The sequence below is a fragment of the Hyperoodon ampullatus genome (assembly GCF_949752795.1).
Source record: "Hyperoodon ampullatus genome assembly, chromosome: 6".
Taxonomy (NCBI): domain Eukaryota; kingdom Metazoa; phylum Chordata; class Mammalia; order Artiodactyla; family Ziphiidae; genus Hyperoodon; species Hyperoodon ampullatus.
Window position 1 is genome coordinate 78,455,820 of NC_136919.1, and position 26,582 is coordinate 78,482,401.

The 26,582-nt window shown below is 43.7% G+C and overlaps 1 protein-coding gene across 7 annotated transcripts in view; it reads right to left on the reverse strand.

Moving 5' to 3' along the window:
• The window catches only part of TRPM3 (transient receptor potential cation channel subfamily M member 3), a gene marked incomplete at both ends in the record, with an annotated part of 817,853 nt that overhangs the window by 50,595 nt on the left and 740,676 nt on the right, over positions 1-26,582 (reverse strand). For 5 of the 7 annotated variants that reach the window (XM_079706368.1, XM_079706367.1, XM_079706366.1 and 2 more), the window contains 4 exons: positions 4,129-4,303; positions 10,870-11,121; positions 15,628-15,756; positions 22,827-22,967. In XM_079706368.1, coding sequence (XP_079562494.1) covers positions 4,129-4,303; positions 10,870-11,121; positions 15,628-15,756; positions 22,827-22,967 — 697 coding nt within the window. Of the gene's footprint in view, positions 1-4,084; positions 4,304-10,869; positions 11,122-15,627; positions 15,757-22,826; positions 22,968-26,582 lie in introns of those variants that run through there. The other 2 variants (XM_079706364.1, XM_079706369.1) reach the window with 2 other exon arrangements.

Here is a 26,582-nt window from a genome sequence, read left to right on the forward strand (position 1 = left end):
CCTGCCCTGGTACAGCCTGGGGAATCTGTGTGTATGGCAGGCAATGCAAGGATGCCCTGTAAATAAAGGGAAGTCTCATTCATTCAGAGGCTCGAGGAAGCTAGAGACACCCCACTTTCTCTGCCAACAGAGGTGAACTTCCAAGCACCTTACACACAAAAATGTAGAACCAGATTTCTCAGCTGGCGAAAACCCGTCTAATTTTAGCTTTGCCCCCGCCTTGGCGTGAATGTGCTGGAAATTTATTCTGCTGCTCCTCTACTCTTTTTTTTTTTTTTTTTTTTTTTTTTTTTTTTTGCAGTACGCGGGCCTCTCACTGCTGTGGCCTCTCCCGTTGCTGAGCACAGGCTCCAGACACGCAGGCCCAGCGGCCATGGCTCATGGGCCCAGCCTCTCCGCGACATGTGGGATCTTCCCGGACCGGGGCACGAACCCATGTCCCCTGCATCGGCAGGCGGACTCTCAACCACTGCGCCACCAGAGAAGCCCTCCTCTACTCTTAAGTGGCTTTTTTCCCCTCAGGCTGCAGTGGGATCCTGACCAGCTCTCAGAAGCCATGCAACATGGGTCATTTAATGAGATGCCCAGAAGGATATCATCCTTCTGGTAGCAATGCTTTTAGCAACCTGGAGCCCAAGTCCCCTCACATTAGCCCACAGATTGGGTCTTAGAGAGCTAGTATATATAACATAAATACCTGAGATGATTTTGGGCTATTTGAAAAAAACAAAACCCAGAAACCCACCAATCAGACAATGACAGCAGGTTCAATTCCCATCCATTAATCAGGGTGTTAGGCAAAGTGTCTAGACGAGCAGATCATCACTGTTCCTTCCTGAGTATCATTATCTGCTGTTTCCAAACACATTCTTGCACTCACTTCTGCTCCCAACACCAAAGCAAGTGTTTTAGCCTCTAAAGATAATTGAGATTAAGGCTGGACTATCGTTTGTGTTAACCCAACTTGGCTTAGAGGTCAAAGTATATGTCATTTTGTAAATTTACATTCATTTTTTTTTTCTTTTTTTCCTTTTGCTTTTAGTCTTTAAGCACATTTGGAAAGTAACCTTAGAAGTCTCATTCTAGCTTTTTTGGCCTTATTGATAGTCTCTGGGTTTAGGACTAACTACAAGAAAAAAATGGAATGTATATTAAAAATCTGTAGTTGGGTAATATTGCCTCCCAGAAGTGAGGGCATTAAAGCTGTTCTCCCTTCTGAGGTGTGAGACAGATGTTAATAACCCACCCCGAGGGCCCCATTATACAGCCATATACACTCGTCTTAATTAAGAAAGATTATTTCTGGGCTTCCCTGGTGGCGCAGTGGTTGCGAGTCCGCCTGCCGATGCAGGGGACGCGGGTTCATGCCCCGGTCCGGGAAGATCCCACATGCCGCGGAGCGGCTGGGCCCGTGAGCCATGGCCGCTGAGCCTGCGCATCCGGAGCCTGTGCTCCGCAACGGGAGAGGCCACAGCAGTGAGAAGCCCGCGTACCGCAAAAAAAAAAAAAAAAAAAGAGAAAGATTATTTCTGCAAACATGAAATGGGTATAACAATTTTGCAGCTAAAAACAAAAAGAGTTAGACATGGAGCTCGTGCATTACATTAGAAATGAGCTGCTCTGAGAAGGTGTGCGAGAATGAGCAGCACTTGGAGAGGTCCCCACTGGGCACATCCACAGGATGGGGTTGGTGGACCCTGGGCAGGGTTGTGGGTCCAGGTGGATATGAGATCCAATCAGCCTGAACACATGCTTCACAAAGCAACCTGGACACGGCACAGAAAGGAGGCAAGACACCGCAGGGCAGCATAAACGATTTGTACCTTTCTCAAATAGCTCGGTACTTGGGTCTCCGGGGCAGTTCTGAATGTCCGGGCAGGGCCATCACCCAATCCCCCTTTGGCCCACTCAGTGCCATGGCATGAAAACCAAATCATTTAGAGGACAGGGATGTTCAATGACTTTGGCCAAGTATAATGACAGATTTGGGGGCAGCGTTCTATACCCATTTGAGAAAGGACAAATACTCTTTAACATCCTAGACAGAAAACTGGCTGATTTAGCTTAGAACAGTGGTCACCATTGCAGCCAATTTCAGAATATCAAAAAGGAAGGTAAGTGGTCGGGGGAAGGGTGTCATGAAGGTTACATCCATCCAGGGCTGAGTTGGCTACATACTGGGATATGTGGGATATGGGGTAGCAATTCATTCTCACACACATAGAGCACCACAGATCTAATTAACAATGTGGGAAATCTCTATTCATACTTCACTCACACAAAACACTGCACTTCCATCTCCAGGGTTTTTTCAAGTTCTAAACTACAATCAGCCCTTCTTTTAAAATAACAATAATAGAACCTCTGATTCAGCCAGAAGGTGGTGTTTGTTGCACTAGGCTGGGTTCATAGTATAACATCAATAAATGGCCACTTGTAGACGGATGGACAGAATCCCACTCATAAAGCACACCTACACCTCCCTCCTTCTCCCATCCCAAAATCTTGCACTGTCAAAAGACCCATGGGGGCTTAATTTCATTTGGGGAAAGAAAGGAAAGATAGAAAAAGTAAAATAATGTAAGTGGAAAAGCAATTTCTTGGGGAAAAATAGTACATTTAATCTCTGAGGAGAATGATCATAGGTGGGCTTTTTAAGTGCTGTTTTGCCTTTAGGGACCATTTGAAAGAAGGAATTCAAAAGAGTTTTCCCCAGTCCCTGGAAAGCTGTCTTGGTGAAGGCTGCACATTGTCAAAGACATTCCAACTGGGAGATGGAGTTAAAATTCTTGCTCAGTGAGATGGCTAAGTCTCATGAAATGAGTATTTGTTCCAATTAGGTGTTCCAAAAAAACTTCTTGCCTCAGATAACTCACTGTGAGAAGGAAAGAGTATTTGTTCAGAACCCATCATGGAAGGGAAAATGAGAGACTGGTGTGTTCTGTGGCCAGTGTACACATGTTCTTCACAGGCCTGTAGGACTCACACTTTTTGGTGATTTGTCCTTACTTTCCTGGTCTCAGTCCTACCTGGGACTGGCAGGGGTGGGGTGGGGGAGATGCTGACTAGTTTTTGCTCCTGTTCTTAATAAGCTATACTACCTAGTTATATAATCCTAATCCATGTCCATAGTCCAGAGCTCAGATGGCTGGCCTGTCAGCAAAAAATGTTAGAAAAATGTTAATTCAACAATGTTGGAAGGATGTTATTTCTAGAGCTAAACTCCTCAAGGAAAATGAGAAATGGTTGCTCCTGGGATTCAACTCCTCCACACTGAAAGATATTTCTTTCCTGATGCTTTCTTCCCAAATAATTTCCCAGTGCCTGGTGTGCCCTGACATTTGATCCAAATAAAATGCTGGAACACAAATGCTAGGACACAACTATCTTCAAACTCTATACAAGAAGGGTGTTTATTACAGAGAATCAGCATCTATTAGGGCATGAAACGTCGGGGGCCTGCTGGCACTCCCTCACCATGAATCACTTCATGATATAGATACTATTTTTTTTTCTGGCATTTACAAGCAAGCAACTCATTTTATAACCTAAGGCATTTTCCATACTTCCAGGCAATGAATACTAGCTTCTTTTGAGTCTCAATAGCACATAATTTAAGACAGTGGGAAAAGGAGCAGGAGAATAGTTTCCAGTGCAAGGAAAACACCATGCAGATGTTTGCCCTCTTGAATTCTGATGGCGAAACTGAGAATTGTTTATTTGTTCTGAAGTCAAACCCAAGGAATTTATTTTTTAAAGGCTGGGGGCTGGGGTAGGGTGGGGAGTAGTGACATAATATACTCCTAATATCGAAATATTCAACACATGGCCCTAGGATTTTGAATCCCCAAAGAATTTAGACCTTTTTAAATGGTTCATTCTTGATCAAATTTGGCACAACAGATGTCACAGAAAGGACATACCTGAAAAAAACACCCGCGGACTACTTTGCTAAAATTGTATATTCACCTTCTGTAATTGTTTTTTTTTCCTCCAAGATAGCAAGCTAGGAATCAGTCCTCTATCTTGAGCCATTTATTGAAAACAAACAAATGAACTTGGAAAAGATATGACCCAAATGAAGTTAAATACCTGACTTTGGTGTATGAGAATCATAAACTTGCTTACGGTCTATCTGGTCTGCAAACACTTCCCCATAAATCATCCAATAGGGCATGTAGAAGATGTTCTTGGCCAATTTCCATGATGGCTCCTCGTTGGGAAACAGAATGGCTTGCCTGGCGACCCCAAAACTCATCAGCACCACCAGCATAATGATGACAAAGTACATCATGTCTATCATCTGGAAGGGTGGGGAAGCAGAGGGAGAAACAAAAGAAACCAGAATGACTGAGTATTCCTGTGGTGCTGACATTGATGGAAACCTTTGAAGGAGGTGCACTTTTGAGACTGCTGATAAGGGATGTTGACATAGGGAGCTGTGTTCAGGTAAGAGAACACTTGGTCTGTTGAAGCCAATGTCCATACAAGCTTGTCAGTAACTCAAAAATTATTTAAAAAAAACAGAAAGCACATGCACAATGGAACCCCTTCATCTTCCATTGTTTTCTGTGGGACCTAGTCAAGACTAGGCATGAGAGTCATATAACACAGAGGCTTGAGTCTTTATATTAATGCAGTACTAACTTTTTTTCTGCTCCTGGGAAAGGCAAATGCCCTTGCTGGGTCTCTTTCTTTTTTTTTTTTTTTTTTTTTTGCGGTACGCGGGCCTCTCACTGCCGCGGCCCCTCCCGCCACGGAGCACAGGCTCCGGACACGCAAGCTCAGCGGCCATGGCTCACGGGCCCAGCCGCTCCGCGGCATGTGGGATCCTCCCGGACCGGGGCATGAACCTGCGTCTCCCGCATCAGCAGGCGAACTCTCAACCACTGCGCCACCAGGGAAGCCCTGGGTCTCTTTCTTCTTAGCAAAATTGGAATTGAGATAGTTGGACTATTTCAACAACTATTGCAATGCTGTAAATTCCCTAAATTCTGAAAGGCTTATGGAGAGCTGAAAAGCTCAAGAAAATAATCATTTGTTAACAAGGCTAGGACAACCCAAATATCCACCTTATACTATCTTATTCTTGTGGCCCCTACCTCATTGCATGGTATTCTATCACAAACCAGTCTCTCAGAGAACCACTTCTGTGCTTTCTTCTGCAGTGCATCCTATCAGTTATGGAGGGTGTTTTTGTAGGCATTAGAATCAGGTAGCCTAATGGCCCATTCCTGTGTTTGCTGCCGAAATGTTGGATTTTCATCTTGACGTGTTTATAAAATTCTCGACTCCATTCAAGTACAATGTTATCTCTTGTTCCTCTTTTTTCCTTTCTTTTTTGCTTGTTTTCATGATACATGTTATCTGGGATCTGTTTCTCACATGCCAAATTACTTTCCTTTGATCACCAAAAGTAGATGAGGATGTACTAACTATCATTTTGCCTGGCCAGAACCCACTGCCTCCTTCTTTCAGAAACAGTTCCCACCCATTTTGGCCCTAAAGGTAGGTGTCTTTTCCAGGCTGGGTTAATCATGGTACCTTGCTCTCTGGCAACAGTGACAGGAGGTAGGCATGTGACATAGACAAACCAACCAGAATCCCTTCTTTGGATTTTTTTTTTTTTTTAAACTGAAGCAGGAGAGAGAAGCTCCCTTACTCTCTCTGTAATGATGTGAATTCAGTGTCTGAGGCTGAGTCTCCCACTAGTGACACTGACCAGAGTGAATGAAGCAGCTATTCCAGAGAGAAAGACTGTGCTGGGATGGTAGTTGGGGGCCTGGCTGCAGTAGCTTTTAAGCCCAGTTCCATCATGCTCTGCTGTAAACCAATTTACCCCTCCTGGGCTTAAGCTAGTTGGAGATTGGTTTCTACCCCTTACATAAAACCACCTAATACAAAAGACTATCTTCCCTTGGATACCAAATTTCCTGAAGGAATGTCCATCCACAAAGAAAGACTGATGATAATTTTATCAATGGTAATGAAGGCTTTAAATTAGTTTTAAAATTTTATTTTGCAAGAATACGTTTCATGGTGCCAGTTATTGGAATTAAAACATTACAGCCTTCCTGTATGCCTTAGGACACTGGGGGCTCAATACATTTTAGGCCAATTAATCAACTTTCAAGGCAACTTAAAAATCTCTCAAGTATTGTCTGACTTTGAAACTAAATAAGAATCTCTCAAAATTTGATGTTCATTCGTATTTGTTCACTGTCCTTAAAAATATATGCTGGTTAATTATTCTTTTCACAACTTAGTGGCCTCAGAACTCTCTTAAGAGTGAGCAAGCCAGCTGTGCTGAAACAGTTTTTTAGGGAATGTGGGTCTATTTCTCATCCTCTCTCTCATCTTATAAAATTCTTTCATCATTTATTTACAAAAAGTTCTATTAGTGAGAAAACACAAATGGGTCCTTCATGTTATATTTATTTAGACTGATGAAAAGGTGGGTGGGGAGAGGAAGGTGTGTACCTATGAGACTTAGGAACCAGTCTGACCCAAGAAAACTCAGCCAGTAAATACAGCAACTGTTCTAATCTAATTTCTCAGGACTGTTTTCATTCAGCTTGATTGTAGTATCTATTCAAAGGGTCAAAACAATCAAAGAAACATTGTTCCCAAACACTCAACTTCATACATTTCAGAGGAGTCTTAGCTTCCATACAAATACTGATATCTGTTGGAGTGAACTGCAGAAACAGGACATTATTAGTGAGAACTGGGTCTGGCTACCTCTATTTTTATTTTTTATTTATTTTTTAATTTATTAATTTATTTATTTTTGGCTGTGTTGGGTCTTCGTTGCTGCGTGCGGGCTTATTCTAGTTGTGGCGAGCGGGGGCTACTCTTTGTTGCAGTGCGTGGGCTTCTCATTGCGGTGGCTTCTCTTGTTGTGCAGCACAGACTCTAGGCAGGTGGGCTTCAGTAGCTGCGGCACGCGGGCTCAGTAGTTGTGGCTCACGGGCTTTAGAGCACAGGCTCAGTAGTTGTGGTGTGAGGGCTTAGTTGCTCCGCGGCATGTGGGATCTTCCCGGACCAGGGATCAAACCTGTGTCCCCTGCATTGGCAGGCGGATTCTCAACCACTGCGCCACCAGGGAAGCCCTGGTTACCTGTTTTTAAAGCTAAATTGTCCAATTTGTTCAATATGAAGAGAGCTGATTGTGTCTCATTCTTTCAAATATCCTTTGGTTGGTTTCTATAGAGGAGAGTATATACTGTAGCGGTTAAGTATGTGTCCTCAGGTGTCAGAATACCTGAGTTTTCACCTTGACTCTGGTAGTAAAAACAACTAGGTGATCTTGGGCACGTTGCTTGGTCTTGTTTATTTGTAAAGTGGGGATAATAATAATAATGCATATTATTTTTGTAAGGATTAAATGAGATAATGTGTGAAACACTTAATGTGGGTAGTTCTCAGTAAAAGTTTATTATTAGAATTGAAAGGAGGTCAGGCTGTGGAGTCAGATAGATAGGAGTCTGAATCCTTCCTTTGTTCCTTGCCTAGTTTCAGTTTGTTCAATTATGAAATGATACTAAAACCTATTTCATGGGGTTGTAATGATGACTGACATGTCTGATATGGTATTTGGCACATAGTAAATGAAACCTATTATTGTTGTTTTTATTCCACATTATATAAGTGAGCTTAGTGCTAGGCTTAGAGACCCATTGAGAAGTGGAATATGAAGAAAAGGGGTTGGAATTCCACTAAGTGATTCTGGATCTGAAGATTAATTGGAATCATACTTGATCAGTATTGAGTCCAGGTACTTTAGCAGCCTGCAGTCCCTAGACCACAGGGCATAGTGAGTTACTTGGCTGTTTAGTACTTAACAGGGGCTCTCTAATATTGGGGGCTTTCGGTATAATCACATCTGGGCATATTTTGTTAAGCTTCCATCCTGGCAGTCCATCCAGCTCACTGATAATTTCCATAGGCATAGTTTACCTACCTTCTGGATCAGTGACTCTATTACTGAACTAATTATCTTAAAAGCCCCATGAAAGCAAACAAAGCCCCCAAATATACTCATTTTCTACTTATGGATGACTTCATTAATCAGTCAAGAATAAGTTAGGGCTTCCCTGGTGGCGCAGTGGTTAAGGGTCCGCCTGCCAATGCAGGGGACACGGGTTCGAGCCCTGGCCCGGGTGGATCCCACATGCCGCGGAGCAACTAAGCCTGTGCGCCACAACTACTGAAGCCCGCACACCGTGCTCCGCAATAAGAGAAGCCATTGCAATGAGAAGCCCGCACACCGCAACGAGTACCCAACGCAGCCAAAAATAAAAAGAAAATTAAAAAAAAAAGAATAAGTTAGAATGTAGAAAAACTGCAGTACAATCTCTCTTGCTCACTCCACAGTAAGGTTTCATTCTCATCAAAACCAGGGATAATTATGCCATTATTAAAAAGATAGATATGAATTTGAAAATAATCTTACTGCATTAGTGTGACTTTAGTTATTTCAAGTATTTAAATGTGACTCAACCTCTTAAAACTAATATATCTGGCTTGTTTGGGTCTTTCCCAATTTTATTTATTGAAATAAGATAAGGTAATGATCAATTACGAAAAACAACCAATCAGATAATGTATTCACCTAATGTACTGGTTCTCTACAGAGGGCAATTTGCTCCACAGGGGACATACAGCAATATCTGGAGATGTTTTTGTTGTGTGTGTGTGTGTGCGCGCACGTGCATGGTGCATGCGTGCACACATGCGCTCATGCACACACGTTACTGGCACCCAGTGGGTAGAAGCCAGGGATGCTGCTAAACATCCTATGATGCACAGGACAGTCCCTGGCCCCCCAGCGAAGAATTATCTAGTCCAAAATAGCAATAGTGTCAAGAATGAGAAAACTTGGCTTAATTTTGCAGCTGTTATAGTTCTTCACTTTCATTGGGTCCATTTGAGAATACATTTGAGAATTTCACATTTGAGAATCTCATAGATGTCTGTCCGCTCTGTCCAGAAAATTCATACATCTACACATTTTTATACATAAATTGTGTGGAAAGCCAACAGATCCTCTCTCCTAAACCTCTTCTATAGACTAAGTGGAGACTCTGCTTTTAGATGTGGAAATTCTCACCATCATCTCAAATTCATTACTAAAGTACAAAGGTGATGTAAGAGGTAGTGTTATACAGTAAGATACACATTTGTTTCCTACTCAAAAACCCCCCAAATGAACTGGGATTCAGCTTTGGGTAAGTAACTCAAGCTTATCGAATTCAAGTTTTTCCACTCTAGAGTGGGCTTTGTGATATTTTCCCTAAACAATGCTGGTTTTATAAACACCAAGCTTTTGTACAAAAGGATTAGGAATAGAGCAGATAAGTATGCTCACCGATTTTCCCTTTTTCCATTGTACTTTAACAATGGTAACAGATATAATCTATCAACTACCTACTGTGAGCCAGACACTGTTGACCACTTAACCTGTGTTATTTCTAATTATCACCACAACCTGATGAGATATGCATTTATTATTACTACTTGGAAATGAGTAAACTGCATCTCAAAGAGGTTAAATAAATTGCTCAAGGTATTATAACCCTTTCCTTTTAGATTCAAAGTCTCCCTCTCTTCGTATGAGTTTGCCAGTGCTTTTGTAGGAAGAGTTTTTGTTATTTAAGACTCATTTTAGTAGAGTTACATACATACACACACACACAATAATAATAAATATTGATTTGCTGACTGAAAGGTAAGCAGTAATGATGTAAATAGTAAAACCTGAGTGAGAATGATGAAGGATATCTGTTGACCAACTGTTCAACTGTTTCAAGAGCTGATACAACGGGAGTGGAGTGGAGGACATTGGGAATGAGATTTTTCAGTAAGAGCTGTTTGCCACAGTAAAATGGATGTACTTGGCTTTTCCATATATGCCCTGTAAAGGTTAAGGGGACACACTTAGAAAAGTGGGGTAACTGATAAAAAGCACCCAGTTTCTGAGCATCAGACTCTGATTCTTCCTCTAGTAAGTTTGGAGAGGGGGCTGATTTACTTGTGCATTCCCAGGGTTACACCGATGCTGTCCTGTGAGGGCTCAGTCTTTATGGACAAAGTCTGGAAACTAGTGTATGGTCCAGGAATACTGGAACAAGTCCACAGCCATATGTGGGGAAGCATATTAACTTGGCACTTGGGATTCTTTTTTTAAAAGAATAAGATAAGTAGGTGAATCATTCTGGAACCTAGTTTTTAACAGATACCATTCTCCAGTAATGTAACAAAGCACAAAATATATTGACAGAACTTAATGTTCAACTCAAACTCAACCTAACTCAACTCAAATAAACTATGGTTTTTTTCCCCTCTGTGTAGGGAAAGATATTTTTCTAGAACTTCATTAAGAAAAAAGGAATGTTAAAAATTTACAGTGGAGATCCATACCTTCTCCAATATAAAATGTAACTTCTGTGTGAAGGCTTCCCTGACCAATCGTCTCTTTTCTATGCTCCTGAGGTATTTTATACACAACTCTATTACAGCATTCTCACACTGTATGGTAATCACTTCTCTCTTTCTCTCATCATCTACCTCATTAAATGAGTGTCCTTATATACCCAACTCCTACCCAGGTGCCTGGCACAAAATAGATGATGTTTATAAATATTTGTCAGTAAGTGAATGAGTGAGTGATAGTTAATCCTCCAGTTATGTATTAATAATATACAGATGTAATCAAACTTCCGAACACTCAAAAGGAATTAAAAAATAAAACACCCCCAGGGCCATCTCAGACACTGACAGCAGACCCAAATGAATTATTTCTCTCTTCCTATGATAACCACTCCTTCTCTGAGAACTTATAACATGGAATCAGAGGACCGTGCTTACCATTTTTCCAATCATCATTACATATGGGCCCAAATACTTGTTCACGCCGAAGATGTCTAACAGACGAATGTACCAATAAATGATGTTCACACAATAGATGACCCTCCCGTCACTCCTGAAGGGCTGGTCTTGGAGACGAAGGATCATTCCAACAGAGAACAGAAGGATGGCTATGAGGTCTGTGACATTCCAGTACTCTTGCAGCCACACCTTTACTTTTTGTAGCAATTTCCCTGGCTCTGACATCAAAATCTAAAAGTCAGGAAAGAGAGTGGGGTTAGGTTTGATTTCTGTCTATATTTTCAGCCCAGTTGGAAAGTGCTTGGTCTGTTAGCTGACATCAGTAGCTTGTTCTGTCTACCTGTATCTACTCACCTTATCTACTCATCTGGATGGCCTAAGCTTAGCTCAGTTGTATATAAGCAACAAGTTTGATCCTTTGGGATGCCTTACAATTCTAAGACACGCATTAGGGTTTTGCTGTAAAATTATTGATTCCTAATACCCTGCAAATCTCCAAAATCCTCCTTCATCTCAGTAAACGGTATCACCATATTGAGTTACTCAGGCCACTAACTTAGGAGGACTCCTTCATTCCTCTTTCATACCCATATCCTCTGCATGAACATGTCCTATTACCTATATTTCCAAATATGACCTAGTCCAACCACTTCTCACCATCTTCACTCTATCCTTAGAGTCGCCACTCTATCCTAAGCCCCATTACATTGCCCAGATGATTGCAACAGCCTTCTAACTGGTATCCCTGCCACCACTGTTGCCCGACCAGCCTCAATGTATTCTCTGAGCAGCACACAGAAAGACCTTTAAAAGCCTAAGCCGTGAGCTGGGTGGTAATTACACAGTTGTATGGGTAGGTAAAAACTCATCAAGCTGTACCTTTATGAGTTGTTCATTTTCTTACTGGTGAATTATACCTCAATTCAAAAAAGAGAGAGACTTGAGAGACATATGAACAACAGCAAAACTAAAGCAAATTGTGATAACTGAATGTTTAAGCCTTCTGATGGCTTCCATTATGAATACAGAAAGATCCAAACTCCTTACGGTGGCCTCATTTCACGTCCCACCATATTCTCCCCGTTCACTACCCTGAGGCCTAGTGGTTTGCTCTTAAGCATAACAAATCCATTCTATACTCAGGACATTTGCACTTGTTCCTTTTGTTGGGAATTTTCTTCTCCCAGATTTTTACATGTCTGGGTTCTCCTTACACTCGAGGTCTCCACTCAAATTTCCCCTTCTTAGGAAGAACTTCCTTGACCACCTCCTTGCAGTGGTCTCCACAGGCCCAAGCCACTAATACATTATCCTACTCTATTTTTTGAAGATTTTTATCACTATATGGAAGTCATCTGCATGCATGTAATGTGTGCGTACATGTACACATAAGAGTCTAGCTAGCTAGCTATCATCTATCCATGCATCCCTCTCAACATCCATCCATCTCTCCTCTCATCTATAACTAAACTTTGAGGACAGACCCTTTGTTTCCCAGGTCCTGCTACATAATAGACACTCAAGAAATATGTATTGACTGATTGTTGCAGAGACACCTCATAGCAATTCCTCACTCCCTTGTATATCTTAACTGCTGGGTGGTACTCTGAATTATCTTAAATCTAGAGGGGCTTTTTGCTGCTCCACACTCTATGAAATGAACAGTTGGATAGTAGGAGTTGACACCCATTCTGCACCACAGGATGTGAGGAACCTGGTGAGGCTATACAGCAGGGCTACCTTCACGAATCCCTTGTTTGCCTGAGACGTCCACCTCTTCCAGCCATGACCCACCCCTTTCCCGACTCAGGACCTCTCAAAGGAGAGGAGTGCAAAGGCTGGGGCCAGGTCTAATCTACAGCTATTTATTTGCATCCTCACGGTGCCTTTAATAGCTTGCCTTGGCCTGAAATATTAAGGAAGGGAAGTTTTAGTGAGTCAGGACTGGGGCTTGGAAGGCTGAGCAAGAGCCGCGTGGTAGCCTCATTGCTAAACCCTAGCCCTTAGCATACATCGGAATCACCTGGAGGGCTGGTGAAAACACGGTTGCCTGGGCCCCAGTCCTGGAGTTTCTGCTTCAGTATGCCTGTGTGGGGCTTGAGGATTTACATTGCTAAAAGCTCCCGGGTCATGCTGGTGACCGCAGGTTGGGAGCCACTGTCCAACCCATGAGGAATTTCGGCAGCAGCTATTATCCTGATGGCTTCCCACCCAGGCTCCACCTTAACTAGGGGAAAGAACCTGTCTGTGCACAAGCGTACGTGCTGGGGTGGGGAATGCCTTAGAGTTTCTCTAACCCTTTGCCCACACTCGCCTAAGGTTTATAGTATATATGTATATGTATTTTAAATAAAGTATTTTTCTGAAATCTCAACATAAAAAGAGATAAAAGCAGAGTGGCTGGGGTGAGGCCTCTCTTAGGATCCCAGGGATCCGGGGAGCGTCTCAGTTTGCAACCTCGCGGGGAGTGGAAAGAGCCGTGGGCCTAGGGCCGGGTCAGTCAGGTTTAAGACCCAGCTCTCCTCTCTAGCTGTGGGATGCAGAAAAACTGCTCAATTCCTGGGTCTTGGTTCCCATACCTGTGCAGTGGAGATGTCTTCACAGCGGGCCACCTACCTCACGAGTAGCGGGGAGGAGGCCCCACGTGAGAAGCTGTCTACCCCCAGCCGGGGGCAGTTAACACGAGATTACGGGATGACGGGGCTTGTTTGGCTGACTGCGCGCAGAAGTTAAGTGTGCCGGGAAGGGGCGGGCCCCGGGAGAAACCACAGAGCCCGCCTAGGTCCCCCGGAGGCACGGAAGCCTACAGACTCTCCCGTTTTCAGGCGCCTACGTCTAAGGTCTGGAGGGCCCGCGTGCCGTGAGGAGGCACCAGGCGGGACGCTCGGCGCCTGAGCATGTCCTTAATGAACATGTCCTTAATGGGTTCAGGGACGTGGGGTGAGGGGCCAGGGCGCAACCTCATTGGGCCGAAGGGAAAGTCAGATACGTAGGCGGTCAGTGCTTCCCGCCCCACTGCTTCCTGGGAAACAATGACTCTTGGTTGACCCCCCGCTGACCCCAGGCTCCAAAGCCTGCTCTCCCCGCTGTTATATGCCGCCTCAGGAGAAATGGATAGCCAGCCTGGAGATTCCTGGCAGCCTGCCGGCTTGGCAGCCTCTTCCAGAACAGTCCGTGGAGTACAGACTGCTCCCTGTCTTCTTCCAGTCTAGTCCCTGGAGAGATTCCAGTCTCCCTGCTCAAGTCTCTCCCTTTTCTGCTTGTCCTGGGGAAGGAATAGGCATCTGGGCTTTAAATCACAAAGCCAGTGAGCTGGCGCTGCACAGCAACAGAGCCCTCAGCAGTTGTGGCCTCAGTTCTCAGAGAGCTACACAAAGACCAAAGCGAATTTATTACTGTTTTCAGTTTACAAATGGGAAATGCACAACAGTGGTCAGGAAGTGGAAGGCATTATGAATGGGAAAGCCTAAGAGTAGACAACTAGTTGGAATGAGGCAGAGGCAGCCACTTAAAAAAAAAAAAATCCAGTCCCTTATAAAATGGGACTCTCAGGATAGGGGCATGCTGGTTAGAATTTAAATATCCCCAAAGCAGTTAAAAAACCCAAGGAAGGGCTCTAAATATTTATACATGTTTGCTTTTTCAAAAAAATGATCCCACTTTTTCTCTGGAGAACATTCTAGAGCTAAGCCCTAAGATAGTAAGGCCCTTTTAACCTATCTTAGTAATGAAGGCAAGGGTGAATTTGTGGGTTTGTAGGAATCCTTTTTTTTATGGAGCTCAATATATTTTCCTACTCACTGTAGTACAGCAAGTAGGGTTGTTCCAGAGCTCTCGAGAATGCAGTGGACTTGACAGGGAGTAATTCTTCCAGAAGAACCTCTCCAGGTGATTGTAGTTCCAGGGGGAAATGCGGAGGAATCATCATACCAAGCCTGCCTCCCCTGTGGGCTTGGGAATGGGCTTTGGGAGCTTGTTGGGCAGGGTTGCAGAGCCCTCTGGTGGATTATTGCTTGACTGCATTTATTCTAACGGCTCTTAATCTGATGACCCGAGGCTAGCTTTGACTTCAAGTCACAGGAGGGTGGCATTTTGATGGCTCCTTTTATGCGATGGCATTGGGGGGAGAAGAGAGGGACCCACATCCTCAACCTGAAGGACAAGAAATATGCTCAATTCACTTAGGGCTGGTAGAGAGGATGGCGCCCAGCAGGGACATAATAAATGTTGAGAAGGAATAAACCAGGGAATAAATTAATGAATGAAAGCGTAGTTCCTCCTAGAGCTGCTGAAATGCATTTGCAGAATCATAGGTATTGGTGGACTGTGTCCAAAGAGACACAGAGTAAGGGGTTGCAATGGGAGTTAGAAGTGGAAGATTTAAAGATTAAAAAAACTTTCTTAAAGTAGAAAAAATTTTAAAGTCATGTTTATCAGGATGAGGAAAGAGAGGTGTAAACAGTGTTGAAGACAACTGGAGGGTTTCTTGGGGTAAGAGATAACTCTAGCAGAAAATAGACTAGATCCCAAGCATGCGTGGACTGACAACCCTATAAACACACTGAAGCCTCCCAGGTCTGTCAGCAGCCGTGGAAGCCAAGTCCTTTGTTTCTGTGGCAGTGTTAGAGAAATAGTTTCTGGCTTAACTTGGATCCCGAGTGTTTCATGATCCCCTCTATCCACAGAGGTAACTAACCACTGTCTTTCTCCTCTGTTCTCTTTTATGAAAGCAGTTACCTCTCTCATCTTTTCTATTCCCAGGGTGAAAATATAGGAAATGACGATCCATTCCTGGGTGGAAGGCCAGCGCTCCATCTTCACTAACACGATATAGTTGAAGAGCATCAAGTATCCGATGTACGCCAGCTGTAAGGAAACACAATACAGTGCTCTGGCTGCAAAGACCTGGGAGCCCTGCCCTTGGGCCAGGCCAATTTGAGTCAGGACACAACAAGGTCAGCGAGCAGGACTAGGAATTCACGACGAAATGAACTTCTAGGCTCTAAACAATCAAAAGAATTTTAAAAGACTGTAATTTTGAAATAATTTGATATACAATCTTCCTTTTGATCCTTGCGTGTCTCTGCGTCCCAGTACTTTGCTTGTACCTATGTGTCATGATGCACCATTTTGTTTTGCAATTCCCTGTTTCTCATATTTTCTTGGCTAAAAATGGAACCTCTTCTCTCAGGGGCTGCTCTTGCTCATGCATGAGCCTTGGGTCCTTGAACTAGGACAGCACAGTGAATTTTTGCCTAATGAATGCCAGGTAGATTAAATGTCTGTAAGAAGGAAAGGCAGACACATGCTATACGTGTAAATTGGTCAAACCGACATAAATAATAGCCTGGAATTTCTTGGAGCCCCACTTTAATTCTCTTCTATGTTAATGTCTTCTTTTTTTCTCCTATCTTAATGTGCTTGGTTTGGCGGTGCCCTGGGAAGGTTTTACCTCTTATTCCAGGCACTGCTTTCCTGCCCTATCCAAGCTGGGATATTCCTTCCTGGTTTCTGCTTCTTTGAACAAAACAAGAGAAGACAAGCAATTTATAGGAAAGAATGAGTCTGTGGGGCCAACTGTGGCTTGGAGTAAGGTTTAATCCTCACGAGGCACTAGCACTGCAGGTTGAGCCCTGATGGAACTAGCTGAGTTGCTGGATGTCCCAGGAAAACTCCTCAGGGTTCAGGTTTGGTGAATGTCACTGGACAACTCAGGTATGTCTAGATGAGTGGAGTATAGGAGGGCTAGTGAGGTTCTTACATAAGGGGCTGAGGAGCCTCTGGAGAAAAAAACTCATCCTAGGGGCAATGGCATAGAAGTTAAGCCTTTTCTAGGCAAGGCTTCAGGTTGAGTAAGGTACTTGCTGCTTTTAGGGGCCTCCGGGGCTGTGAACAGGAACTAAGAGTGAATTTATTGAAATCTGCACTCTTTGGAGCTTAGGTAGCAAAGAATAGGATATGCTGTGGGCAAAAGGATTGAGGCCTTGAGAATTTTGGAGATACCGCATGATTCTGGAGTCCTGGAGGCAGCTTAGAAGGTGGAGAAAGATGCAGTCTGGCTGGGAGACAGGGGAACGGGCGGCCCTGCAGAACTAGAGAAACACTGCTTTCTCTACTAACGGACCTCTTTCCTTCCGTTTTTCTTTTTTCTTCCCCTTTTTTCCCTTTTTTCTTTTTCCCTTTTTCTCTCCCCTTTTCTTTTTCTTCCTTTTTCATCCCTTTTTCTTTTCTTCTATTTTTCTTCCTGTTTTATTCCCTTTTCCTTTTTTCTTTTTATCCTCCCTTTATACCTTCCCCTTTTCCTCTTTCCCCTTTCCTTTTTTTCTTCCTTTTTCTTCCCCTTTTTTTCCTCCCTTTCCTTTTTTCTCCTTTTTCCTCCCCTTTTCCTTTTTATCCTCCCTTTTTTTCTTCTTTTTCTTATTTCTTCCCCCTTTTCCTTTTTTTCCCCAAAAATAAATGAATACATAGGTCCTTAATATGAGTCAAAGGTACTTTCTGAGACACTATTACATTGACGGATTTACAGCCACAGCGATATAACTTCTCATCTCTTGAAGGGTGGGCATATATCAGAGTTGAATGAGATCACGTATGAAAGTGAGAGGGCAGCTGCATAGATGCTGGAGGATCAACAGACCTCCACCTCCTCCTGAGAGATTCACTTTGGTATACCACCCCCCACCCCCGGGCCCAAGGACCACCATTTATAACCATGCCTCAGTTCCTACCCCACCCCCTTCGGGATCATTAGCATGTTGTGAAAAACTGCACCTGAAAAGAGTCTACTCAATGTGAAATCGTGTAGGATGGTGTTTAGGGTGTAATTTGTTTCATATGGTTCCTGTTTACCATTATACACTGGCATCCACTGTCTAGTCCCTGTGAGTTCTGTATTTTACAAAACACAAGGAAAGGACTTCAGTGGATAAACGGTGAAATATGCTCTTAGCCTCCTTCTGACCTGAAATCCTTCTCTCTTTCTAGTTGCTTCCTTCTCCTTGTTGGACCAAATTCCACTGCTTCCGGTGGGCCTTGTTAACTGCCCAGGTTTTGTCATTTTACTCGGTTCATTACAAAACATTCCAAAGCATTATCTTCTCTTGTCACAGGTAGGCCCAGTGACACACACACAATTCTTCCAGAACCTCTTCATTTTAGTACTTAAATAACTCCTTCAATCTGCCTCTCTCCTCTGAACACAGGTCTAATGTACTTGTTTGGCAGAAGGACTAGTGTTTGGTGGAAGGAATGTAGACGCAAAGTCAGTGAAACTTGGATTTAAATCCTGGCTCAAGTACATCCCAGCTGTATCTTTTTGTGTAAAATCACTTCGCCTGCCTGGGCCTCCCTTCTGTGAAATGGAGATGTTTGCTACCGACCCTGCAGAGCTTTCAGAAGGATGGGGGAGGGGAATATGCATCTACCTCCTGCTACAGTATAGAGGCCCAATGAATGGTGACTGATATTATTATACACCTCTTTTTTCAAGAAACTTCTATGCCTCTCGCCTCCTCTTACCTCAGCCCTTCCTTCCTTTTTACCCCCCTTAACTACTCATACCTCTCTTCTTTTTCTTTTTTAAATTGACCTCATTGCTTATGCCTCCTCCACGACCATCCTTTTTAGCTCCTGCCTATTTTTTAAATCAGTTACTCTACAATGCTTTTCTTTCCATAAACAAGCTACAATATAATATTTTGGGACAACTCTCAAAATACAGACTTCCAAAAATAGGGCTTTAAACATGTTTCAGTGGTACAACAGAGGACTGGATGCTGCCTTGGAAGAAACCTTAGAACTCGCTAACATTCATGGGGCCTTGCTGCAGATAACCCTAACATGACATGCTTTAATGTGTGTGTGTGTGTGTGTGTCTGAATATATATTCACATATATACACACATATATATTCTGTAAGCTTTAACAAGCTGTGTGTAGAATGCCATAGCTTTGAAAAGAAACAGAACCTTTTGATTCTTACGTTAGTGGGAATCCTATAAGAATGTGTATTTTATTTGCTTATATATTTTTATAAATTTACCATTAACCAAGGTGCATGACTCCTAAAGTATGAAATGCAAGCACCAAAGCCTGCTGAAGCTGCCTGGGGATCCCTGGTGGGGCCTGGCCATTCCTCGCTTCTTCCCAGGCCTTTTCCTACTGCCGCTAGAGCGTGGAAGGGCCCATCGTGTTATCAGAGGAAGGAGTCTGTTCCTGCTGGAGAAGGCCAGAGCACACCCGGTGCCCTCTGACCTGGCACCACTTTGCACCTTGAATTGGCATCCTCTCCAGCTGGGCACTTGAAACAGGCCCTCACCACAAACTGGTCTGGGATCCAGTTGGATCCCTGCCTCCTTTCGTCTTGGAACAGAAGAGGACTCAACCTGCTCCTCTGGAAACTTGCTAAGATATGGAAGTGAGGTTATGTGGAAGTGAGGTGTGTCCTACCTTTCAGAACCCTGGGAGTGTAGAAGGGGATACTTTGGGAAATCAAGGTGGGAACTACTCTTACAGAAAAAAACACAACCAAAAGCAAATGGGCCCTTTGATCTAAAGCTGCATTTTATTGTTAAGCATCTCTGGGGACTTTAAAGACTGACACTCCGCATCTCCATTTACTTCTTTGAGACTTTGTCAATACATATGGATTTCTGAAAATCATTGTGCAAACACAGTCAGACATGACTGGAGCATCCAGTCTGATGGGTTTGTGGAGGGTAACCCAGTCAGCCATGCAGAAGAGAGCTGGACACGTGGGCCCCACTTCTCAAAGGGACAGCCTCACAACCTGCAGTAGTATATGGTACAAGAAGAGCAGTATGCCCCAAGCTTCCCAGACCACAAGACTCACCTGGGAAGCTTGTTAAACACAACCGCTCGGGCTCCTCCCTGGAGATTTCATTTAGTGGGTCTGTGATGGGGCCAGGAATTTGCATTTCTAACACAATCCCTTATCATTATGGAAGTTTTGGAAATATCAGGCTGAAAACTCAGCCCTTTGTCTAGGGCAGTGGTTCTCATCCCTGGCTATTCATTACAACCACTTGGGAGCTTTGAAATATCCTGATGTCCTGGCTGTGCCCCAGAACAATGTCAACAGAATCTCCGGGAAAAGAACCCAGGCATCTTCTTAAGTAAACATATAGATTAAATAGAACTCAGGTTGTCTTTTTTTTTAAGCACTCCAGGTGATTCTAATGCATAGCCAAGGCTCAGAACCACTGGCAAGGCATCTGTGATTTAAAAACATTCTTGGCTAACAAATTGCCTCAGCTAAGTAAATGGGGACTAGAGGAATCAAGGAAATAAAATTAATACTGAACTCAGACAAAGAAAAAAAGAGATGCCTTGGAAGGGTAAGAGATGCTAGTATTCTATTTGTAAAGGTGATAGATAATTCTTGATACTACTACTGGTTTCTTTCATGCTCTAGATCAGGAGTCTGTAAACATTTTCTGTAAAGGACCAGATAATTTTTAAGGCTTTGTGGGCCAGATGGTCTCTATCGCAAGTAATCAACTCAACGGTTGTAGCACAAAAGCACCCAGACTATAGGTAAATGAATGAGTTTGGCTGTATTCCAGTAAAAATTTATGGACACATGAATTACATGTGAATTTCATGTAATTTTCATGTGTCACAAATTAGTCTTCAGTAGATTTTATTTCAACTCTTTAAAAATGTAAAAAACATTCTTAGGGGCTTCCCTGGTGGCACAGTGGTTGAGGGTCCGCCTGCCGACTCAGGGGTCACGGGTTCGTGCCCCAGTCCGGGAGGACCCCGCATGCCGCGGAGCGGCTGGGCCTGTGGGCCATGGGCGCTGGGCCTGCGCGTCCGGAGCCTGTGCTCCACAACGGGAGAGGCCACAGCGGTGAGGGGCCCGTGTACCGCAAAACAAAACAAAACAAAACATTCTTAGCTCACGGGCCACAATAATGGGCAGTGGGCTGGGTCTGGCCTGTGAGCTGTAGTTTGCCACGCTCTGTCCTAGACAATTAAAGCAGTCTAATATAAGAGAAAGGTAGGTATTCAATAAATGATAGTTTATCATTGCTGCCTGGGTGGATGAATAAAACACTGCTCGTTGCTCTGCAATGGGACCAGCCTAGGAATAACAACAGTTATATTTATATTGTGCTTACCTGTTCCAGGCCCTGTTCTAAGTGCTTTACTTTTTTTTTTTTTTTGCGGTACGCGGGCCTCTCACTGTTGTGGCCTCTCCCGTTGCGGAGCACAGGCTCCGGACGTGCAGGCTCAGCGGCCATGGCTCACGGGCCCAGCCACTCCGCGGCATGTGGGATCTTCCTGGACCGGGGCACGAACCCGCGTCCCCTGCATCGGCAGGTGGACTCCCAACCACTGCGCCACCAGGGAAGCCCTGCTTTACATATTTTAACACATTTAATCTTTACCAAACCTTACGAAGTAAGTACTATTACTATCCCCATCTTAAGAAAACTGGGAACGTAGTGCTAAAGTAACTTGCTTAAGGTGACACAATAATAAAGAGGCCCAGACAGGATTTCTACTTAGGCTGTCTGACTCCAAAGTCCATGCTTGCCACCACTCCGTTGTTTTCTGCAAGGTAAAAATAGTGTATATCTGCATGCAATAGATAAATAGAAATGGTTTCTGCATGCCTTAGTTATTTTTTTTTGAGGGGGGGAAGGATTTTTTTTAATGTTAATAAATTTAAACTTTAAATTTAAATTTTTACTTCACTAAAAAGATCATATTTGTATTTTAATAATTTCCCATCCTCTTTGAAGACCAAACTTTAAAGTAGTGGTTTTCAACTTGTGGCAGTTTTACCCACAAGGAGACATCTGGCAATGTCTGGGGACATTTTGGTTGTCCTACTTGGGGCTGGAGACTGCTACTGGCATCTAGTGGACAGAGGCTGGGGATGCTGCTGCGCATGGACAGCCCTCCTCAACAAAGAATTATTCCGCCCCACATGTCAATCGTGCAGAGGCTGGGAAAGCCTGGCTTAAAGCCAGCGTTGAGTGTTAGCATACAGGACCACACAAAGAGGACCTCATCTGGTCATTTGCGTCATCTCGGCCTCAGACTCAGATTATCCTGTTGCTGACTCAAGTGACTGGTGTGGAGCTGGTTGTGAAAAAGGCCAAAAATACAGATGCACTATCTTTCATCTGGCACAGCTCCACCATTGGCTGGAGAGCAGCAGAGAAGACCTGGGTCAAAGCTCACCTTAAGCTTAAAATATCATGAAAAACAGGGGCAGACGGGCCATTTCTCCCATATGAGGAGGCCATTTCAGGGATAATCTTTTATCTCGTGGGCAGAAGATATTTGCAGGGTGTGCTTACTGGACAGTACTTGCTGTGATTGTAGGTTGCTTTGCATGTTTTTTGCTGCTTTGGTTTGCATGTTGTTTAACCGTGTCAGAGCAAGAAAGGTTGTTTGATGACATACCGGATTGGGAGTAATTACACACTTCTGATCCCCATCTTTAGTAGTTTTCCTTCTAACAATCTGCTCAGCCCTTACCCACAAAATGTCCCCCCAAACCCAGGACTGGTGTCTAAAATGGGCAACTCTGATCCATTGCTCATCCATCCAGAAAAGGGAAGCGTTTTGTAGAAGGACCTCTATTTCCCTTCTAGACTAGACTCATATTCATCTCACCTCTATTTCTGCTAGTTCTCACTTTTACCATTTCCTTTCTTTTCTGCAAGGAGGAGAAATGTAGAAGCTGTGGAAGCTGCCTCACAAACTCCACAAATCTTGCAAAGCTATAGGAAAAAGCAAGGTCATAGAGCCATTATTCCTGCCTGTATATAATGACTTGTAGACTTGTAGGTCTTTATATAATGACTTGTAGAAGAAACCACCCAGGTGTGTGAGAAACTGACATTGGCTCTTTGTGGCCTTTTCTTCTTTAATAAAAAGAGAAAAGGAAAGATGCTTACAGTGTAGAACCAGAACTTCACAATGGGTGCATTGTAGAATTCATAGATTTTTCTGCCCAGGGGGATTAACCGGTGTCTGCTCTGAACTTCCTCTTCATCCTTCTTCCTGGAGGACTCCCCGTTGTTTCGTCCCAACATTGCCTACAGTGGAAGAGAACCGATACCATCACAGCAGGATTCTGCAGAACATGTTTCAACATGTATCTCATTTTATAGATGGGGAAAGTGTGTTCACAGAACCTAAGAGCTTTGTTCAGGGCCCCCAGAGATTTAGAGATTGTGCCTTCCCTAAGTGTGCATTTGCATTATACGTAGAATCTATGTATCCTTTCCCTGGGATGGAAGGCCTTAGGGATATTTCTTGACCATTCTCTTCTCTTCCAGCCTGGAACCTCTGGAAGATGAGCTGTTGGAAGATACCCAGAGTTCTGAGAGACAGGAAGAGCGTAACCTGGAAAGGCCAGGAATCTATCATTCCTCCCAACCCCTCTCTCTCTTTATATATCGTGAAACAGGCAGGTCTGGGTTCTCTACTCATGCTAACGACTCTTAAGTCAAGGGTAAATTGGACTAGTAATACCTTATTTATCCAAAGGTGTTGAATATTCAAGAGGTTAAGTTATCTGTAGTGCCTGAACTTCGGAATGTCTACCCAACTCTTAGGCATATGTCTCAGTTCCCTGATTTCAAACCCTGTAAAGCCTGAATTACTGCTGGTGCTAGTTTGGTGATTTCTGGGCACACTGCCTTCCTCTGCATGGCAGAGTCAACCAGATGGGACTGGAAGTCAGGCCTGACCAGAAAAGGCCCTCATCTCCCAAGTTGTTGCAGATCTCCTTAAGAATTCACTATTTCCTCCTCATTTCTGACAGGAGAAGCGGCAACAACAATTAAACATCACAAAAAAGGCAGAACTTGAGAAAAACTGGACACAGAAAGGGACTGGGTCCTACCCTGGACACTTAGAATCTGTGGCACCTTGGGCAACTCTTTTAACCTCTCTGAGACTTAGTTTCTTTAGCTGTAAAACAAGGGTAGTCATAGCACCTGATAGAGGGTTGGTTTACAAATCAATCGGCATCTGGAACATAGTAAGTGCTCGGTAAAGATTAGCTGGTCTTTAAAGTGAACTAAGGCTTTCTCGGATACTCGTGACTGAAATGATCTAGTTGGGATCTCTCACAAGAAAAAAAAAGTGTGATATTAGGCACCTATTACAGCAGAATTTCTTGGCTTTAACTCTTTCCATATTGTTCTAAGCAAGGTTAGTTCTACAATGTTTGGGAAATGAAATTTTTATTAAGTGTGAGAACAGGGTAAAACCTTATAACTACAGAAGACAGATAAGGATTTGTGAGAAAATAAAGTATAGGAATATGCGTTTAAAGTTGCAGATATAATTACCAAAATAATTTACCTTGAAGCTGATAACAGAGACAACCACTAGATAATTCTGGTTTCAAACTACCTTACCCACAATATAGATTATTAGTTTCAACTATTTTTGTCATTGCCTCAAATATCCACTTTACTCAACTATGTAACAATCAACAAATGATTTAACTGTAACCATAGGATTTCGGGAAAGGGTAACTTCCATTCCTTTATGGACTCTCTGGCTGGAAAAGTACCTTGAACTAATGAATAGGTAAGATTCCATACTATGGCCTATCTAAGAATTTATTTTGATCAGTGAGCTGAGTCAATCTTTGTGATGGATATAGCACACTAGACAGCAATAGGGTTCTATAAATATCGATCATCGACCTCAGGAAACTCTGAAGTTACATGATATTTCTCTTCTATAATTTATAATATATGTAACATAATTATCCTACTTCTATTCTGCTTATTTATATGCTCAATAATACAAGACCATTTGGGTACACAATTAGATGAGAGTAAAGGCAGCTTGGAGTGTTTTAGGCATCTTGGAGAATGGCATCTTGGGGTAACCTCTAGGGACGCTGGCTTTCCTAACAGAGTTGTAACAATGCCCTGGGTCTGTGGATGTGCTGAGGCTTTATTAGGAAAAATTCAAGACACTTACCTAGAAAGGCAGGTAAAACAAAGTGAAAAACAGAACAATCTATTTTGCCTTTATTGTTCAAAAATATTTCAAAGTGAGTGCATTTTTAAGAGGCTTGTCTTTCATGGTTTAAGTAAACCATTTTCGACATTTCATTAATTCCAGCTTAAGCAGCGTAACTTGCTGATTTTGTTGATTTCTTTTCCCAGTAGTCAAACATTTCCTTAGCCTACATTTCTTTTTTTTTTTTTTTTTGTTGCTGTACGTGGGCCTCTCACTGTTGTGGCGTCTCCCGTTGCGGAGCACAGGCTCCGGACGCGCAGGCTCAGCGGCCATGGCCCACGGGCCCAGCCGCTCCGCGGCACGTGGGATCCTCCCAGACCGGGGCACGAACGCACGTCCCCTGCATCGGCAGGCGGACTCCCAACCACCGCGCCACCAGGGAAGCCCTAGCCTACATTTCTTAAAGCAGATTGTAACAGGGTCAAATACAGACATTGACTGCACAATATGGATTTCAGAATCTTTGCTGGCTAGACACAGATGTCAAGTCTGGGAAAGATCCTTTGAGGTGAACTAAGCTATTAAAGGCTACTAAAGTGAAGCAAACTGAGGCTGATATTTCATGTATAATTTTGGAAGGGCCAAGGGAAAATGTTCCATTCCAAGAGAGGATATATTGGTTTAACACAGAAGCTCAAATATCAATGCTATGAAGGGAGTGGAGTTGTCAACAAGCTGTATTCTCCAATCCTGTCTGGGGTGAGCTGAGACCAGTGGTCCAGCAGTAACAGAATTTGTCATTAGGGTCAAAGAAAGTGCCACCTTAAAAACAAGTGCTGTCAAAAAATAAAAATAAAAAAAAATTTAAAAATTAAAAAAAAAAAAGGAAAGGGCTTCCCTGGTGGTGCAGTGGTTGAGAGTCCGCCTGCCGATGCAGGGGACACGGGTTCGTGCCCCGGTCTGGGAAGATCCCGCGTGCCGCAGAGCGGCTGGGACCGTGAGCCATGGCCGCTGGGCCTGTGCGGCCGGAGCCTGTGCTCCGCAACGGGAGAGGCCACGACAGTGAGAGGCCCGCGTACCGCAAAAAACAAAACAAAACAAAACAAGTGCTGTCCAACCCTGACTTTGCCAGCCCATGAGTCCTTTCTTTTCTTTCCTTCTCCCTGCTGTTTCAGCCTGTGGAGAATCAGCTCAGGCAGTAATGCTGTTGTGGTGTCTTCTACTTGGGTTCTCAGTAGACAACGGCAGGGGCTATTCTTTGGGAAGTAGACTTTGCTCTTAGTCCAGAGATGCATTTTATTTATTTTTTTTTTGCAGTACGCGGGCCTCTCACTGTTGTTGCCTCTCCCATTGCGGAGCACAGGCTCCGGACGCATAGGCTCAGCGGCCATGGCTCACGGGCCCAGCCGCTCCATGGTATGTGGGATCTTCCCAGACCAGGGCACGAACCCGTGTCCCCTGCATCGGCAGGCAGACTCTCAACCACTGCGCCACCAGGAAAGCCCAGAGACGCATCTTTTATTGTGGCTTCTTGAAAGATCAGATCCTCAAAACTCTGGACTGAGCAGGAGAGGCAGCTGCCTCTTTCGTTATCTTCCTTGAGACCCAACCAGAAAGAATACTGCTTTTGCTTCTGGCTACCTTCCTAGGTTCCTTCTTTGAGCCTTCCTAGGATGTACACCAATGTCAAGGCCATGTCATACTTGACACAGGAGGCCCATTCA